This window comes from Castanea sativa, chromosome 9, assembly GCF_040712315.1.
Source record: "Castanea sativa cultivar Marrone di Chiusa Pesio chromosome 9, ASM4071231v1".
NCBI lineage: Eukaryota > Viridiplantae > Streptophyta > Magnoliopsida > Fagales > Fagaceae > Castanea > Castanea sativa.
In genome coordinates, this window is record NC_134021.1 from 42,300,678 (window position 1) to 42,320,626 (window position 19,949).

The following is a 19,949-nucleotide window of genomic DNA, read 5'->3' on the forward strand; positions in this document are numbered from 1 at the left end:
CATTAAGGTCCAACATCCCTTGATAGAGCAATAAGCACTAATATAAGCATGAAATTTTGTAGAGGATCTATAATTATGTAATTACAGTACATAGAATAGTCAAGGGTTCTGGGATCTATGTACATTGAATCATTGGATTTCATTCACAATGATGGGTTAAAAAGAAGTTTCTTGTTTTCCTTGGCAAACCAAACTAATTCAAGTCATACCTAAAACATCAATCACAAAGTACAAGAGGACAAAATTAGTATGCACCTCCAAACTTTTGAGCTTCCTTGATGATATGAAAGGCAAGTGTTGTTTTTCCAGAAGCCTCTCGCCCATAAATTTCAACAATTCATCCCTACAAAGTGCAAAGTAAATCTCTCACCACACCAATAATGACACTACTCCTTTTCTTTGTAACTAAACATAAACTTTGAGGTCAAAATCATTAACATAAATTCACCAAGAAGTAACTGCTTCATAAGTCATAACATAAGTAGTACATTTTCAAGCTCTTTTTAATTTTTATATGTTCACAGATTGCAATTCAAATTTTCATGAAACAATACTCATCAGTTGAGTATCATAATCATGACATGCAAAGACCCTTCTCTATATATTGATTTTTTTTTTTTGATAATTTAATAATTAAAACAAAGGAGATGAGATTTGAACCCTAGATGTCTTGAAATACCAGGAGGTGCCAACCACTTGAGCTACAAGGCTCTTGGCTATAATGAATTAATAGTTAAGAGACTCAAAATAAAATGATTGACCATGCATGCAATGCTATTTTTTCCTCCACATCCCACCTCAAAAAGCTACTAATGAATTCCTAAAAACTTGAGCACCTTCATGGAGTACCATATATTATGGAACTATAGTAAGTACCCAAAACCTAGAACACAACAGTGACAAGAACACAAATCTAGAAGTCAAAACAGTTCATTTCTTGAACATAATGTTAAGAACTGACAGGGAATACTGTTTCTTTTTTGGATTGAGTAAAATTTAAGGTATTACTACGTATTCCATCATAGTTTCATACTTGTATCCTAGATATGTTTAAGCATTAGATGTTGGGCATCAACAACTAAACAAACACACACACATATATTAGTATATTACACACTAAAAAATTAAAGGGGACTTATCCTTTTTTTGGGGGGGAGGGGGGATTGTTTAGTGGATTTAGCCTTACTAATATCCAAGCACAATCCAGGTCTAAGCATGAAGTGAGATCTCACGAAAAAAAAAAAAAAGGCTTCACACCAAAGACTATATAAAATCTCTCTCTAGTGTTCACTTTGTACAAATAACTAAAATCCATCTTTTTGGTTCATAACAACTATGGAATTAATAATTAAGGGTTTATAATTCCATTTTGCTGAAAAATTAAACAAAATTACCATTCTTAATTCATTGAGCCTAATACCCAACAACATTAGAGTATGTACAGTCAGATACGTAATAAAAGGTAATTGTAACAAATATGCTCTGCACCAATATTTTTTAATTCATATTAAAATTAACATAGTGAAGATCTAGGTAGAAGAAGCTACAAATCTAGCCATCTGCATCAAAAAAAAAAAAAAGGATAGCTAACCGTACAAGGTCAAACACATATGTCCCACACATCTCTTTCGGTATAATGCACTAGGAATTTGTCTATCTCTTGCGTATCTGTGGGGTGTGTAACTATGCATATACTCATACGAAATATGTGGCAAGAGAAAATTTTTGTTTTTCGAATAATCACCTTTGGTAATCCTCCAATCCCAAGAGCTATATCAAGCTTCAATGAGCCAATAGAAATCACTGGTGCATGTCATGAGCTAAAAAACTGTTGTAATGACAACATATATTCTCTACCAAAATCACTTGCAAGTCTTGAGAGAGCTAGACATAACGATGTGTCTTCCTTTGTTGCTATGATATCATCAAGGAGTTCGTCACATTCAAATTCTGAAACTTCAGCTGAGAAAATGATAAACAATAGAATTTATGAATTAGAGCAAACCAATCATATACATCTACGAATTTTAATAAGAAGATAATTTAAAAAATGGCATCAGTGGATATCATAGGTGCATGTCGTGAGCTAAAAAACCATTGCAATGACAACATAGATTCTCTACCAAAATCAACAGCAAGTTTTGAGAGAGCCATGTATGACCTATGAGAAAGACCGACTCAATCAAGTGCGCACAGGTGAGACATTAAGCAACTTTAATGGCTAATTCAATGTCTTGCTTTGTTGCTTTCACATCATCATGGATTTTTTTACATTCAAACTCCAAAATCTCACCAGGAAAAGAAGTTTTAAGCTAAAGGAATCCCTTTTCCTTAGAAGAATCTTCCATGAAAACCTGACAAAACTTCAGAAACAAGAGGCATCAATTATATTCAAAATTTTGTGAATCTCAGCAAATAATGGAGGCCAAATTTATAGGCAACTTATACACAATACTCACCAATATCTCTTGGCATTGTCATCTTGATTTAGAACAATCTTCAGTCTTCAATCCTCTTAGGGCACTAAGGTCACCCAGTAGACATGACAATTTTGGAAGTTTAAAATACCAAATTTTCAAAACAAATTGACATCCGGAACAATTGATGGCTAAAGCAAACTTCTTGGTAGTCACCCACTTCCATCAAATTCAAATTTTCACATTGTTGGCTAACCAAATATTCTAATGTGATTAGTTATTTTATACCATACAACAAAAGATCAAACTTCAAAAAAAAAAAAATAATTAAACAATAAAGCACAACCAAAAGTTTCATTTGAGTAACTCCAATAACCAAGAAGTAGGGAAAAACAATCAATAACGCACACATGACTCAAGTCATTTAAACATTGTGCAAATTAGATAATACATGAAACATGAATGAAATCATAAGTATAAACGCACATCACTCCATTAATCATTACAAACACAAAATGCACACCACAATATTATTGAAATTAGTTACAATACAAGAGAAGGCTGAGACTTTCCATGCCGCATGAGTGCATATTATGGTTGAATAGATAAGCTGCAATGTTTTAAGCCATGGAATCATTAGATTGAACACTAGATTGAACATTGAAAATTAAAAATTAAAAATATGTATATATTACCCTTGGCAATTTTAAGCACAAGGAACATCCTTTTTCTGAGAGAACAATCTCCCAAGACCCCTGTCAATTTAAAAACAAGAAGAATCAAATATATTCAAAATAGATTTCATACTTCCTTGATAATATGACTTTAAATTGCAAGTTACACATGGGTCAGGTCAATCTAAATTTCCTTTTTAATTTTATAATTTAGCATCACATCCATTCTTAGTAAGAAAATACAGGCCAAGTAAGTTTATTAACACCATGTTTAGTTCACTTTTTTTTTTAAAGATGCATGTTTAGTACACTTTTAGAGAGAGGAAATGAAAAGATTACAAGATTTTAAAATTCTACGCTTGAGTTGTCAAAAGGGAGAGAAAGAAAAGAAAAGAAAATTGAAGGAAGAATATTTTAATATTTTTCTATTAGGATACTAAAATAGTTCCTTCTAAAATACTTGAAATTGCATAACCCAAGAATAGAATTCATAATTTGTTTACTCTTTTATTTTCCATGGACTCAATCTTTAAAACAAAAAGGGAAAAAATTGACAATTATCTTTACATTTCATAACTTACCTTTTCACAAACACCAATGATAGTTGTTATCTAATCTTTGTTATAATAAAAAGAAAAAATTTGTCAATTTGTAGAAAGTGATTTCTTGGTTGGTTATTGTTTATTGTGATTTAATTCTATTAACAATCAGGGTTAATAGACCAAAAAAAAAAAAGAAAAAAAAAAGCATGTTCAGGTTAGAAGTAAGATTGAAAAACAGAGCATACGTAGAAGAGGAAGAAGGTTTTAGCCCTTACCTAATTATACTCCCAAGTGAATTTGACCATCTTGCCCCAATCTTTGCCTACCTCTCGCTCACAATTTCTCCTCAATTCAGGACAATCAACAATCTGCAGTTCTCTTAGGGCAGTGAGGCGATCCATCCCTTTTGGTAGAGACGATAATTTTCGGCAACTATGAATCTGAAGCTTGCGAAGTGAACTGAGATCCGAAAGCCACTCTGGCAATACCACCAAGTTCTCACAACCAAAAATAAGTAAAAACTGTAGAGTGTTGGCAGATCCTTTAAGCCATTGGGGCAAACTCACTAATTATGGCAACCCAGAAATAGTGAGTTCTCGAAGCCTCATCGGGTAGTCATCCCCTTCCATTAAATTAAGTTTTCTACAAAATGAAATACCCAGAGATTCCAATGCAGTTAGGTCTTTCATACCTTGTGGCAAACAATCTAGTTTATGACATTTAGAAAAGAACAATTCTCGAAGAGAACACATGCACCCGATTCCGTTGGCGGGTAAATGCGTTTGTCTTGTCGTTATTTCAAAACATCTGAGGCTAACCATCTTTCTTATATCCCCTGGCAACTCTTCAAGATCTTCACAATCCCGTAATATCAAAGTTTCCAAATTTTGTAGATCGCAAATGGAGTCAGGCAATTTCTTGATATTCTTATTTCCACTTAAGTTGAGATATCTCAAATGCTTCAAAGTACCAATTGAGCTTGACAACGTTTCCAACTTTGAATATCTTAAATTTAGCAAGCGCAGGTGCTTAAATCTCAAGATGCATGTTTCCACCAATGATTCATTAATATTAATACTAGGGCTTTCATCACCTGGCCAATATTTAAATGAGAAATTAATAGTCTGCATGTTGTTACTCAATTTGTTTAAAAGGGTTATTGCTGCATCAACACTCAACTTATGGTCCAAAATTGAAACATGTCTAGCCTTTTCAAAGTTGTTGGTCTTATTAGTGTCTTGAATTAAGCAATAATCATTTTGTGCAACATATGACGAAAGATCATGTAACAAATCATGCATTTTAAATGACCAAAGAATATTGCCTTCATTATTAACTTCTTGAAAGAAAGATCTTGATAACAACTCTTTTAAATATTGTTCTCCAATATCTTCCAACTCTTCAGAATTTTTGTTGGACTTTTCAAGGAGCCCATTTGCCATCCAACACTGAATTAAGTCTACATTGTAATACCTAAAATCCTTTGGATATAATGAGCAATAAGCAAAACATTGTTTTAAATATGATGGCAATTTATTGTAACTCAATCTTAATGCAGGTAAAATGTCGTCTTCTTTTTGCTTTAATTTCCATATATCATTTTCCTTTATAGAGATCCAATCACGCTCCTCAGTTTTAGAATAAAGTAAGCTCCCTAAAGTCTTCACAGCCAAAGGAACACCTCCACATTTTTTCACAATTTCCTCTCCAATCTTTACTAGATTTGGATATTGTTCATGCTCTCTTTCATTGAATGCATATCTTAAGAACAATAACAAACAATCATTTTTTGGAAGACCTTTCATGTTATAGATTAGTCCAGGAGCCATCGTTAAGGCAACTTTGTGGCTACGTGTAGTGACAAGAATTTTACTTCCTTTTCCTCCTATTAACAAATTCTTAAGGTCAATCCATTTGTTACGATCCTCATTCCAGACATCATCCAAAACTATAAAGAATCTTTTTTCATTTAAAATACTTCTTAATTTAACTTGCACTTCCTCCAGACTCATGTTTTCACTAATCCCACCACCTGCCAATTTAAGCATTACTTTTGCCAATTTTAAAACGTTGAAGTCTTCTGATACACACACCCAAATTTTGGGGTCAAAATTTTTAGCTACCCTTTCATCATTATACACCCATTGAGCAAGTCTAGTCTTGCCCAGATCTCCGATTCCCACAATAGAAATCACAGAAATATTATCATTATCATTAGGGAGCATCAAAAGATCTATGATCTTTTGCTTGTCATCAGCCCTCCCAATAACATCACGATCACGAACAAAGGAGTGGGTCTCCCTGTACACAACACGATTATCATCGAGTCGCACCTCAAGCTGAAATTGATCTCTATCCTTTGCTATCAAATCTAGCCTCTCTCTGATCTCCTTAACTCTATGACCCATTTTACAACGGAAGGCAAGCGAGTTAGAAGATGAAAAGAAACGACATACCTTTCTGCTAGTGCCTTCGTATTTTTTCACCACTTGCCTCCGTAGATCTTCACACTCGAATTCATCCAGCACATCCATGGCATCAAGAAAGACAACTTTGAGCTGCTCCAGCCAAAGGCTCAGCTGGTGGTTTGTTGCTTGCTTCTCCTCAGCATCCAGCAGCACGGCTTGGACAGTGGACATGGTATCCTGAAGCTTTTTCAAATCGCTTGCAATGTTCCGTGTCAATGATATCTCTTGGTAAGCAAGGGAGCCTAGCTTCTCGATAACTTTTCCTGCAACGGAAAAGGCAAACTCCGTCATTTCTCTTTTTTGGAAGTAAATTAAGGGTTATGGTTGTTGTTATTTGATCAAATGAGGATGCTGCAAAGTGTTTATTGAAGTGGAGGAAGGAAGAGTTATATGTCTGTTTGTACTTTGTTAAATGAGATTAATGTTGTCTCTGTTGGTGTGAACTAATCAAACATTTTGGAACTCACTTTGTCCCTTGCGTTTCCATGAAGGCATGCATGCTTGCTAGTGAAGTCAAGCACAAATACAAATTGCTTTATTGTCCAATTGTCTCACTCATTCTTTTCTCCCGTACTCAGACACTCCTACTTTATTCTCCATTTGTCTCCCATCTCCAGTTAGACACTACGTACCCTCTCTAACTTGGTTCTTCGCCTTTTCCTGAAGTAAGCATGTCGATGAAGTAAAGCTCAAATTCTGTCTTTGCTCCACAAACTAAAGCTATGGAGTGCTAAAGGGGCAAATTCCTTCCTCTATATGGAAAAATTCTCCAGTTACCTTGTCTTTTTTTTCTTTTTCTTTTTCCAGTTAGATATTCTTTTGGCAAAAATCACAAGCTATGTGATCATTATACATTGTTCGATGGAATTTTAATACTATCATTTAGCCTTATGTATCCACTACCCTTTGTATGTCCAAAAAAAAAAAATACTCCTCAAGCAATGTGGGCATCATGTGGGACAATCCATCAATTAAGATAGGATGAAGATTATGGCCTTTTCATTTTACTCCAAAAAACAGGAAGGAATAATTACCCTTAATCACAAGGAACTAATTTGTAAATTGTAATTACGTCTAATTTTACTTTATTTTGCCTTTGTTTTGGGGTTAGTCTTTGCTTTAGGTTCGTTTACATATATCTTTAATAAATTGGGCAAAATACAAAAAAGACATCCTAGAGTTTCATCATTTTATATATCTTCATTGAGGTGAGTGAATGAGAGTCTCTGAATTTCTCATTGAACACAAGGAGTCTCTAACAAAATTGTTCTATCTCACTTCTATCAAATGTGACTGATGTGCCACTTTATTAATAAAAAGAATTGTTTTAAATAGAATTTAATTATAAAAAGACAAAAATGTGTTTTGATAATTAAAAATAAAAATGAAAGAAAAAAATTTTGATGAATAAGAAAATGGCGTTTGACCTGCAAACACAACAAAGAAAAAAATAATACAAATAGCTTTTGTATTTGCATACATAAACTCAATATTTTTAATTGGTATATTAAGTTTAGGAGTACAATGCAGAGTTAAGTTGTATTAATGAGGTGCCCGTCTATCTCAATTCTCAACCAACAATTTGGTCATTTCAAAAAAAAAAAAAAATCTAACAATTAGGTAATATATGTTTTTTTTATAAGAATATGTATTGTTAAGTGTTTAAATGTTTGTGATGAATTTAGCTTAATTCATGGAGCAAAATATCAGGATTGCATATTTGTAATATATGAATGTATATCAAACATTGTGATATTTGGTGCGGAGAAGCATATTGTATTAGTTTGAAATTAAAAAAAAATGTCCGTATCCTGTAATGGTAGATATTCAAATCAAATAGCTCTTCCATCAAAAAATAAATATATATCAAATAGTTCTGTAATAGTTCTTTCTCAATTTCCTTTAAAAAAAAAAAAAAAAAAAACAAGGGTATCCAAAGTTCTTCGGACACCTTACTATTCAGTTGGATATCCCTATCCCGCTCAATTTCATTTTTATTTTGCATAGATTTGCTGCATATGCAGCCACAAATCAAAGTGTGTTGCATTTACAAAATCATTGCCGGTATGTTGGCTTTCAAGAGTCATTGGTATTAGATTACCAATTATCAAAAACATATTTCTATATCTTGATACTTGAAAATCTAGATGAAGGATTCACACTTGATCCATCAAGACAAAACTAGAACTTGCAAGTGATTCTGTTATACCAATAAGAGGCCGCACAGTTTGTAACTTGCAATTGATTCCGTTACCCATTTTTATAGTCCAACTTACAATTGATTCTAATGGTAAAGCTTGACTGTTTGTAATTTGCTTTGGGGTTTGTAAATATAATAGTAGCCGTCCCGTGCTTGGTGAGACTTTGCGACTAGTTAAATTAATTGGTGATTCCATGAATTCAACCAAAGAAAAACCTTATTATAAACCCCTCATTGTAAGTCCCTTAGATTTGGGAGATATATTCAAAATTGAATTTCTACCTTGAGATTCGCTACCACCAAAGGATTATATAAAAAATAAATAAATAAAAAAAAAATTTTAAATCTTGATCCTCTCAGGTTGAAGTTCTCACATATGCATTACTAATTTTCAATTGAAAAATTACTACCATGTCTCCATATTGATTCCATTGAGATATTGTTAGGTACATCGTAACTAATTAAACTATAATTATTTTTTTTCTCTAATAAGACCATGTACCTCTTTAAGAGGATATGCACGGTTAATTTACTAATTTCAGAATTCCATAACCTAAATAATTAATAATTAAGTCAGTTGTTTTAAAGATAAAATCAGCTGTTTGTGGTATGTTACTGTGTTAGAACCCCATTATCTCTTCCTTGTGTGTGCACGCGTGCGTTTGTTTTTCAAAAAATTAAATCCGCAACTATCATTTAATTAGAAACTTATAGAAGCATGGGTAAATTCACGTATGACAGAAAAACCTGATGTTATCCGTTACTCATGGCGTTCTCTCTTCATAGAATTCACATGGACCTACAGCTACAAGGAAAAGTTGTGGGTTTTTTTCTCTCTTTTTGGAGGCCGAGTGTGTACATGGCATTTCTAGTACATTCCACTACCTTGTACAAATCCTTAAATAGAGTACATTAAATTTCTCAATTAAATTTAAACACATCATATAGTTGCATTGAATTTATTAAGAAATTATAATACTGTTTATGCTTCATTGATAAATGGCATGCAAGCATGTGGTTGTAGTTAATTGAAAAACGTAATATAATGCTTTTACGAAACCATGCTTAAAGCTTTACACAAAAACGTTACTCATTGACATTGGCCACTGCTCAAAAACCAATGGTGCCCGGGCTTCATATTTTAATCCCAAAATGTGATTTGGAACCCAATAATCTCAACTTCACTCATGACATTATTCCCCAGGAAATATAATTCAGGCAATCATTTACATAAAGCAAACAGGACAGTTAATCCTGTGTTCTATGTTACAAAATACACATTTGCTCAACTCATAGTTACCTACTTTGTGTTAATATAAGCTCGTTCAACATTTATTTTTCATAAGTAATAAAGTTTTATTAATAACAAGAATCAAGTCACCCAATAACAAAAACCGAGTCACACAAGTATACAAGATGTATATGGCTAGGGACCATACGCAAATTACATAATTCTATCAAATTAGTAATCGAATAAATATAAGCATGTTCAGCATTATTCATCTATAACAACCCCCATTGAATTCACAATACAACATTAAATCAAACAAAATCCTAACCTTCCATATCTAATAATCATACCTTAGGTGTTCTCATCATGATGCAAAACTTGGAGATGAGTTCAAATTCTTTGGTGGTGGGTTCCCTCCTAAGATTAGCATATATGAGTAGAAGCAGAGCATTGCAGCACTTTCAAGGACAAAAACACAGAATACAGTTAGATTCAAAATAGATTCTAGAAACTGAACTCTCTTTTCAAAAGAAAAAAAAACATTGGCAGTCAGATATTGCAATACCTAATAGCAGCGTAAAAACCTGTTGGAAATACTTTCTTTGTCTGCATCCACAATACAATTATAAAGTTAGAAACAATGAATCAACTAGCCAATGAGTAAGATGAATTTTCTGCTCATGCGATGTAATAAAAATAAGTACCTCTAAAAGTTCTTCCAAAGAAGTGCCGCTGAGAGTGCTACAAAATTAGAGGTATACACAGTTAGTATAGGAATATCTCCCCCAAAAAAATATATCCATAACTTAAATACAGGCAATAACAAAACATATATCAAGACTAAAATTGGACTGAAGTCACAGACAAATCAGAACCTGCTTGTCCTAGAATGAAGGGCAAACTGGATTTTCCTAGCCTCCAGATCTTTAAGTTAAAGGTGCTGAGAGCTAGCAAAGCACCTCCAAAGAGCACACCAGAGCTAAGAGTCGCAAGATTTCTTGAGAAGACAAAACCAAGAAGTCCACCACTTGTAACCAGTCCACCTGTAACAAAATATAAGTTAAAAGTTATCAGTAACTATTCATTTATAGTGGGAAAAAAATATGTGAGCAGGTATTTGTACAGTTAACATACTTATCACTAGCAATGTGGACAGAAGTGAAGCATTTACAAATCAAAATGCTGCTAAAACATTTTATTGGAACACTTTTAAAAAAAAAAAAAAATGTGGTCTCAATCAGCAAATGTACAAAAGTTGTAGCAGGTGAGAGTAATTTCAATTTTGCAATGAAGACAATGCTCCAACAGATTCATGTTGATAATAATACATAAACAACTGTGACAATCAAAATGCTTTGAGTAAGGGGTCAACTTTGAACAGCCTATGATATAAAATTGCATTTCAACTGGTGTTTGAGGAGTCTACTACTCCCTAGCAGACTTCAGTTCATCTGATCATCATCGTTCCTGTATCAGAATTATCAAGGTCTAATATCAAAGCTTGGTCTTTTGAATGAGATGCATATTACTATTAATTGGTTGCCAATGAGGACTAGTTCAATTGGCACCTACTCCCCTTATAAGTTCCATGTGGAAGGTGAGGTTGTGGATTCATGACCTATTAGATGCATTAAAAAATAATAATAAATAAATAAATAAATCTTGAACCCACGACCTCACTCTTTATTCTATTATTTGGGAATCAAGCAATAGCTAATTGGTTATATATCACAGAAATCATAACCAACTAATCAAGTATATCAGTCAACTTAACAGGCAAAATGGTCTAAGAAGTACAATATTCTGCTTATGACATAATTTCTCAATATAATCAAGATAAAAATCCAACAGTGACATTTAAGATATCTCAAACATTGCCCAAAGGAAATTTTGCAAACCGCTGCCTGCCTAAAAAGAGTTGAAAAATAACTAAAACCATGGCAAGAGAATTTAAAAAATTCCCATATTAACTATTATGACTACAATAAATTGAATAAAAAATTGTTCAAAACCTGCATGGATGAATAACAACCAACCATAGAACTCCAATTTCGACATCCTCAAGATGTCAATTGGGTTACCATAAGGTCCACAAAATTCAACATGGCCACATTAATCAATTGACAAGATTGAACCAACAAATAAGGTCAACAGCTCTCTTTAAGACAATTATTTCCAAAACCTTTTCTCCCCATGCTCAATTCTAAAGTATCTGGTTATACAAGACTCAGTAGCCCCCAATGCTGCAAGGCCAAGAGGTGCTTAAAGATCCCTAACAAAAATTAAAGTTTCATAAACCCAAGACTTGAAGGAGACAAGCCACCCAGTGAAATTTCATTTTAAACAAGGACATAATATTTCATAGCTTTCAGATATCTTATGTCATACTAACAGGCCAATCTAGAAAATTCTAGCTTTTAAGCAAGATTCCATTCCAAATTACCAAGCTATACGATGAAAAGTTTTTGATCCATACTCTTTTCTTCTCTTTTCCGCTGGTCCTTTTTCCCAGGTTAAAGATGTAAAGCAGTCCACTATAACTCTCCAAGTTTTCATGTTAGTTGTAATACTTTCTTTGAATTGAAACCATCAGAAATTCCTTATCCCTTATGTTATTAACAGGTCTATTCCCTCAGCATGCAAATCGAAATACAATGGCAGATGAAACCAAATTTTAAATTACAGTATATGTACTTCTAGTTCCACTTGATCCTACAACTTATATATGATGCTTAAGTCACCTACTTGCTTTTTCTTTTTCTTTTTTTCTTTTTTAATTTTTATAAGTAGCAAAGAACATTTAAGAAAAAGAAAGGGCACAGCCGTAGTAGACAGGATGCATACCTGTGATATGTAATAGGAAAATAAACCTAAGATCTAAAACTAAAAAGATCCATAAATTTCCAAGAAAGAGAATGAAACTCAACCCCTTATTCGCTTTTCATCTACTTCTATCTTAAAATGCTTCTATGAACTACTCTACAACTTTACATCTGATTAATGATTTTCTTAAAGAAAAATATGGTGGCTAAGGATCACTCATGCTTAGTGTATTTAAGTGCATTTTAAGGTCATGAGTATTGGGGATAAGACTGTCGACCAATCAAAGAATATTTTAAAACTTCAAAATTTTTGTTTGACATAATCTTTAATCAACTTAAGATGAACAATAAAACTAGCACTGAATAAACCTTAAATAATTTCATGTTTAAAAAAGGTGAGTGTAAGCTATCAAATCTCTTTGATGTAGTGAAGTAAACAATTGAGGTTTTTGCAAAATTGACGTGCACTTACCATAAGGGATGCCAAAACAAAATTGCATTTCAACTGGTGTTTGACGAGTCTATTACTCCTTAGCAGACTTCAGTTCATCTGTTTGTCATCATTCATGTATCAGAATTATCAAGGTCTAACATCAAAACTTAGTCTTTTAAATGAGATACATATTACTATTAATTGGTTGCCAATGAGGACTAGGTCAAGTGGCACCTACTCCCCTTATAAGTTCTATGTGTACGGTGAGGTTGTGGATTCATGACCAATTAGATGCATCAAAAAAATAATAACAAATAAATAAATCTTGAACCCACGACCTCACTCTTTATCCCATTATTTGGGAAGAGAAAGTACCAATCGAGCAATAGATCATTGGTTATATATCACAGAAATCATACCCAACTAATCCAGTATATCAGTCAACTTAAGCAGGCAAAATGTTCTAGGAAGTACAATATTCTGCTTATGACAAATAATTTCTCAATATACTCAAGATTGAAATCCATGACCAACAGTGACATTTAAGATAACTCAAAGGGTGCGTGAACATTGCCCAAAGTAAATTTTGCAAACCACTGCCTGCCTAAAAAGAGTTGAAAAATAACTAAAACCATGGCAAGAGAATTAGAAAATTTCCCATATTAACTATTAAGACTACAATAAATTGAATAAAAAATTGTTCAAAAACTGCACGGATGAATAACAACCAACCATAGAACTCCGATTTTGACATCCTCAAGACAGCATAAAATCTGTAAAAAATAAAGGGCCGAAATAGTGACAATCGAGAAAGCATACAGAAAGAACAAGGCAGTAGGGGCTCCTATCAATGACCAAGAAACATGAAGCAATGTGATACAGTCCTGCATTCTAGAGAACAAGTCTAGAATGCAATTGTATCTTGCATCTGAGGATTAATTGCAAGACGGGTTTTAAGAGATTATCAATTATGATATACACATCAGACATCCAAACAACAGATTAACAGAAATTGAATTATAAATGTATTTCTGATCAGTTGTCAAATAAGTGTAATATTTCCAATGAAATTACAGCAAAAGGGTGGTCTAGCTAAACCATTTACCCCGACAAAATTTATGCTGAACATAGCTGATGAAATGACAATTGAAATATCTTATTCCATGGACCATGGTTTGCTGAAGTCCTCTGGACTGTTTGGACTAGAATTTGCAAGAATCTAGTCATTGAGGTCCAACATCCCTTGATTTTTATTTTATTTTTTGTAAGGTCCAACATCCCTTGATAGAATGATAATATTTAAAATAGGAATGAACTTTTTTCCTTTTTAGATAACGTAGGGAACCTTTCTATAGAAGAGCCCTTTAGAATCGTTTCTAGCCTGTAAAACCTACAGGAACTTACCCCACCCTCCAGTAGTATTTGCCGGGTAATTTGGGGGAATTCACCCTTGATGGGATAAGTAGTTTGAGCTCATGCCCAGGGGCAGAATAGGCATGAAATATTTTTTGAAGGATTTATCAACAAAAAAAAAAGAGATTTGATTAATGTAATAAATTTATATTAAAAAAGTTAAGGGTTTTGGGTCTATGTTTTAAATTGACTGTTTAGATTATACTATGATGATTTAAAAAGAACTTTCCTGTTATCCTAGGCAAACCAAACCAATTCAAGTCATATTTAAAACATCAATCACAAAGTACAAGAGGACAGAATTAGTATGCACCTCTAAGCTTTTGAGCTACCTTGATGATGTGAAGGGCAAGAGTTGTCTTCCCAGATGCCTCTCACCCATCAATTTCAACAATTCTTCCCTGCAAAGTGCAGAGGAAATCTCTCACCACAGCTGTAATGACACTACTCCATAATCCATTTATTTCTATCTAAACTTACACTTGAGATAAAAATCATGATCATACCTTCATCAAGAAGTAACTGGTCCATAAGTAGTACATTTTGAAGCTCTTTTAATATGTTGACAGACAAAAGTTCCAAATTTTCATGTAACAACACTCATCAGCTGCGTATCATGAGAATGGCAACAAGAAAGTGCTAAGCCTTATGCACATGCACAACAGCAATGCAAATAATGTGATTGAAGCATAACATGAAAATAACCCTCTTTCAATTAGTAAATTAATAGTTAAGAGACTCAAAATAAAATGGTAGACCATGCAAGCAACGCTAGTTTTTTCTCCACATCCCTCCTCAAACAGCTACTAACGAATTGCTAAAAGTTTAGCACATTGTTAAAAACCTACAGGTAATACCATATATTACGGAACTATAGTATTTACCCAAAACCATGAACACGCCAGTAGCAAATACCCCAATCTAGAAGTCAAAAGAGTTCACTACTTGAACACGATGTTAAGGTTTGATAGGAATTACTTTTCTTTCTTTATTGGAAGAGTAGAATTTCAGGGCGTACTAAAGATTCCATCATAGTTTCAGATTTGGGCCCTAGATAATATGTTTAAGCATAAGATGAAATCCCTGGTTGCACATCAGTTACAGCACATACCAATTGTTAAAAAAATATTAAACAAAATAAAAATAAAAAACCCACAGATTATCTTCACTCTCAAAAATTGAAGAGAACTTGTCTCTTTCCCTTTTTTCCTTTTATTAATATTTTGGGAGAGGCGGGGAGGTGGCAGGGGGTGATTATTTAGTGGATTTAGCCTATCTAAGAAGAAACAAGAATTGACTGCTTCAGAGCAAGTTTGCGCCACCCTCATCAACAGGTTTTTTTCATACACAAATCCGAGGCACGTTTTTGAGATCATTCATTGTTCATTTTCTCCCTGACCTACTGCACTCAACTCACCATGTTTATGCCCTTGCAAGTACTAGCCTCCTTCCACTAATCAATTTCAAAAATACTTCCTATCTTTCTTCTTTCCATTATTACCATCACAAGCTCCAGCATTCCAGCAATAAAATCCCTTATTCCCTCTTTAGTTTCAATCAATATCAGAAAAATTCTGGCTTCCCCTTGTAATTTATAGTTTCCTCTTTACTTTTTTTTTTTACTATAATTACGGTACCTATAGATGGGCCTTTGTTTCTTCTTTCACATGTAAATTAAGCAAGGAGAAAGCAAGAACTCTATATATTATTTTTAATCTTTTCAATTTCAGATTCATGCAAACATGCATTAGAGTCATTGCAAAACACCCAAAAACGAAAAAGAAGGGAACTTTGCAAAATCTAGTAACCCAGTTCAGAAAAATTAAGGTCAAGCACAAAGGCATTGAAATCAAACAAACCCCAAAACTTCAGCAGTAACAAAAACCAAGAAAATTACAATGTCCCAGAAAGTTTACCGCAACAAACCGTGAAATAAAATTGGAGAGAGAGAGAGAGAGAGATACCTGGTGGAGAGAGCAGAGTAGAGTGGAAAGGCGAGGTCTTCTGCTGAAGGCATTGAGACAAAGATGGTTCATTAGTGAAGGTGTAAAGAAACCCATTTTTGTAAGGAATACCTGTAAAGATTTTGCCTTTTGGGGTTTAAGGTAAAGATTTTGGCTTTTGGGTTTAAAGTAGAGAAAGTGAGAAACCCATTTCAGTTTTCTGATAATTTCACTGTGTGTGTTTTGTATTTGAGTATTTCTGTTATTGCCGTCATTGTTGCCGTCATTGTTGTTTGAAAGTATTTCTTCATGCTATTCTTTGGTCTTACAAGTGTTCATTGGCCCAAGCCCAAGATGAACGGGCCATTATGGGGTTGATCTATTTGTTATACATTTTTGTCTTAATTATAAATTTATATTCTGCACAAGTATATTTCAAACCATAATCTAACAAATCTGACACGATGTCTTCTGTTGATAAATTGGGTTGAGTTGGCTTAAGTTGATAAATCTCATCATGGATATTACTCAAATAATTTTTAAGCACATTCAAATATTATATTTGTTCTCTTTGATTGTTAAATGTTATCCTATCACATTATAAAGAATTAAAAATAGTATATAAGAATATAGTATTATTTTATTGCCTAGCATGATATAGATAATTTGGTATTTATTATTATATCTTTTTTTTTCTTTTTTTTTCTTCTCATCTAATTTTATTTGACATTTAAATTCAACCAGATTCTCCATATCATTAAATTATTTATATTTTCTCCCCTATTTTTATTTTTAATCACATATTCTAGGAGAGAATGTGAGAGAAATAGAAAATTATATAAATACAAGTCTAAATAGTTTTTTTTTTAAAAGGCAAGTATATATATCTTTAAAAGGTTATAAATGCGCGTGTCTAAGAACCTGGCAATCCCAACTTTCTTTCTAATTTCTATGACTTGACTTAGTGGATCACATGAAATCTAGACAATGCATGAAACACACTAGATTAAGTCTAATAATATCCTTTTATGGAATTCTTGTCATCATTACATAGAAACTAAGGGAAGAATGACAAATTTTTTTAATTTTTTAAGGAGTTTACCAAGATGGTGTTAATAATGATAATAGTTTCCGTTAATAAAGTATTTGGTTATAGTATTTTTGTAGCCCTCAATACTACAATCCAAAGACTTGATTAAAAGATCCCTAATAAAAGTTAAAGTTTCATAAACCCAAGACTTGAAGGAGACACCTGATGAAATTTTCAATTTAAACAAAGACATAATATTAAGTAACTTTTAGATATCTTAATAGTAAGTAACTTATGACTTACTAAAATTCTTTTTTCCTAAAAAAAAAAAGAAAAAAAAAGAGAGAAGAACTAGAAGAGGGGAAAGAATTTGCACATACCTAAACATCTTCTATGCCTTTGTAAATATTAATCACTACAATAAAAGGTTATACTTGGCATGTCCTTAATAGTTTCTCATGAATTTTTAATACAAGTTATGACAGTTCAATCTTCAGTACTGTTAGGACTATTAGACTATGGTATCTCCTCCAGTATAGATAACTATGTTAGAAGTATGAAACTCAGAACTTCCAAAATGAATTAATATTGGAAAGTAGCAATTGAAGGGTAAAGCAAACCTCTTGCTTGGTAGTCTTCCACTTCTATTACCATTAAGCTTTTCACAGTGTTGGACTTACAAGAATTTTCAAAGTCAATGGGTAATTCATACCATATGGCTAAAATGATCAGATTTCCACAAATATGAAGATTTTTTTTTTTTGAATAAACATATAAAGCACACAAAGAAAGTCTCATTTGAGTAACTTTATACAAGTAGAGAAAGACAAGCAATAATAAATAATATCTCTTATGATACTAGGGCATGAGGAAATTGAAAAACCTAAACCCTTCCCCTCCCAGCATAGCACCAAGGGCCAATTTGGATTGAGGAGGGGGGGGGGGGGGAGTAGAGTAGAGTTGGCTGAAAATTAGATAGCCAACTCTACTCTACTCTCACTCCCTTTCCCACAATCTAAACTGGCCATAAAGCCTTAACTAGCCATTATTGGAGGCTTGGCTCCACATACTATCTTAATCACAGTCCATATCTCTTGCTTTATCCTTACTTTGTTGGGGGGTGGGAATAAATTAGCTCTTCTAATCTTGCTTTATGCAAAATACTTATTACTCTAGCACAACACTAATAGCCAATCTAACAAGTATTAATCAAAACACTATTTTGCAGATTTAGGACATCAAACAAAACAAACCTGAACAGTGTTACATATAACTGATCTTGAATACTCATAAATAATGTTTTCATTGATCTTTAAGATTACTATAATATTAAAACAAAGAATTATAAAAATTATTTTACAAGATAAACTAGACAAGAATGATAGGAGATTTAAGTTTCCTAATAGTTTAGTTTCAAGACATACTAAAGAGACCCAATTCTTCTTAGAAAAACAAAAGGCATTTTCTCTTGAAACAACTTAAATTGTTACAATCGTCAAATGCTTAATTCACATCAAGAGCAACACTTATACTTGAAGAGCTAGATTTTTGTAATCTCAAGTGCAAAGATCCTTCAAGTAACTTCATGTGTTCAAAAATGGCCAGGTAATTTGACACCTACCATATATGACTATAATCTATTTATTCAAGAATACGACATTGATTCCCCTTTTCTATCAAATGTCTGTCTTTTTAAGATCATGATATCTTATCAAGAAGTCCATCATTTTCGAACATATACTGTCCAGCTTCATGTTTGTCACTGGAAACTTCCCCATCTATGAAGGTAGTTGCTTTCTTCTTTGATGATGACTACATGTTCACAAACCAGTTCTTCAGCCTTACAGCAAAAGCCTCTGCTAAATTGCATTCCCCATTCAGTCTTTTTCAACCCATTTGCATGCATACCCCAAGAATAGTTACCTGAAAAGTAAGAAATTATTGGAAGGTAAAAAATTAAAATAAAATAATATTACTAGAATACTTGGTTCTCTTGGCACTGTCAGTTTACATGAGCTTCTGACAATGGAATTTCTCATTTATATGTATGTTCAGTTGATAAATAAATCATTTTTTACAACCTTTGTCTTAATTTTTCCACTCAGTTCATGATCTGTCTTCATGTTGTTAAAAAGACCAAAAAAAAAAAAAAACCTTTGAGACATTGAGACCATCAATCACAAAGTGACAATGTAAGTGAAACTCAATATGCATCATTATATGATAAAATCCAAAGTCTGTTAATCATAACTGCAAAGGAGAATGTGGAGATCTATTCTCTAATCCAACTTACCTAAATTTCAGGAAAATTCATGTAATCAAGGGTATTGAAGGCAGCATCCCAAGAAATGGAGTTGTACGCCTTGTGAGTATCTAACTTAGCCCAAAACTTAGAATTCTTGCCTGAAAAGAGAGCCCTTTTTCTATCAGACTTAAATGAGACAATTTGATTTCAAGGTTTCCACTAAACCAGAAAAAATAAGGCCATTCATGACTAATAATGTGACTTTCTCTAGAAAGATCACTAGGAACCCACTAAAATATTAATTCATAATTTCAAGTTTTTTGTTTTTGTTTTCGTTTTTAAATTTTTTGTAAGTACTTTAAAGCTGATAGATACTCAGCTATAAGGTTTTCTCTAATGTTCATACTTCATATACACTTGATAAGAGTACAATAAGAAGACATCTTTAATAGTGTAACACTAAAATAACAGAGGAAACAAGAATCACAAAAATAGAATCAGGATATCCTTCAAGAAAAAACAGAACCAAAG

At 33.0% G+C, this 19,949-nt stretch overlaps 1 protein-coding gene and 1 pseudogene across 5 annotated transcripts; both read right to left on the reverse strand.

Moving 5' to 3' along the window:
• Positions 1 to 259: 259 nt before the first annotated feature.
• LOC142611351 (putative disease resistance protein RGA1) lies at positions 260 to 6,461 on the reverse strand (annotated as a pseudogene).
• Positions 6,462 to 9,632: 3,171 nt separating this feature from the next.
• On the reverse strand, positions 9,633 to 16,407 carry LOC142610642 (protein FATTY ACID EXPORT 1, chloroplastic-like). 5 transcript variants are annotated; one of them, XM_075782512.1, is made up of 9 exons: positions 16,165 to 16,407; positions 14,707 to 14,807; positions 14,514 to 14,601; positions 13,520 to 13,560; positions 12,827 to 12,904; positions 10,408 to 10,575; positions 10,237 to 10,273; positions 10,098 to 10,138; positions 9,633 to 9,990 (listed from the first exon to the last, which is right to left on the reverse strand). In XM_075782512.1, the coding sequence occupies exons 5-7, from the start codon at positions 12,852 to 12,854 to the stop codon at positions 10,239 to 10,241; spliced, it is 231 nt and encodes a 76-aa protein (XP_075638627.1). In that variant the 5' UTR covers positions 12,855 to 12,904; positions 13,520 to 13,560; positions 14,514 to 14,601; positions 14,707 to 14,807; positions 16,165 to 16,407; the 3' UTR covers positions 9,633 to 9,990; positions 10,098 to 10,138; positions 10,237 to 10,238. The 5 variants fall into 5 exon arrangements, 4 of the variants coding, with proteins under 4 accessions (XP_075638627.1, XP_075638630.1, XP_075638629.1 ...); XM_075782515.1 differs by lacking the exon at positions 13,520 to 13,560 and having other exon boundaries at positions 14,707 to 14,751; XM_075782514.1 differs by lacking the exon at positions 13,520 to 13,560 and having other exon boundaries at positions 14,533 to 14,601.
• Between the last annotated feature and the right edge of the window lie 3,542 nt (positions 16,408 to 19,949).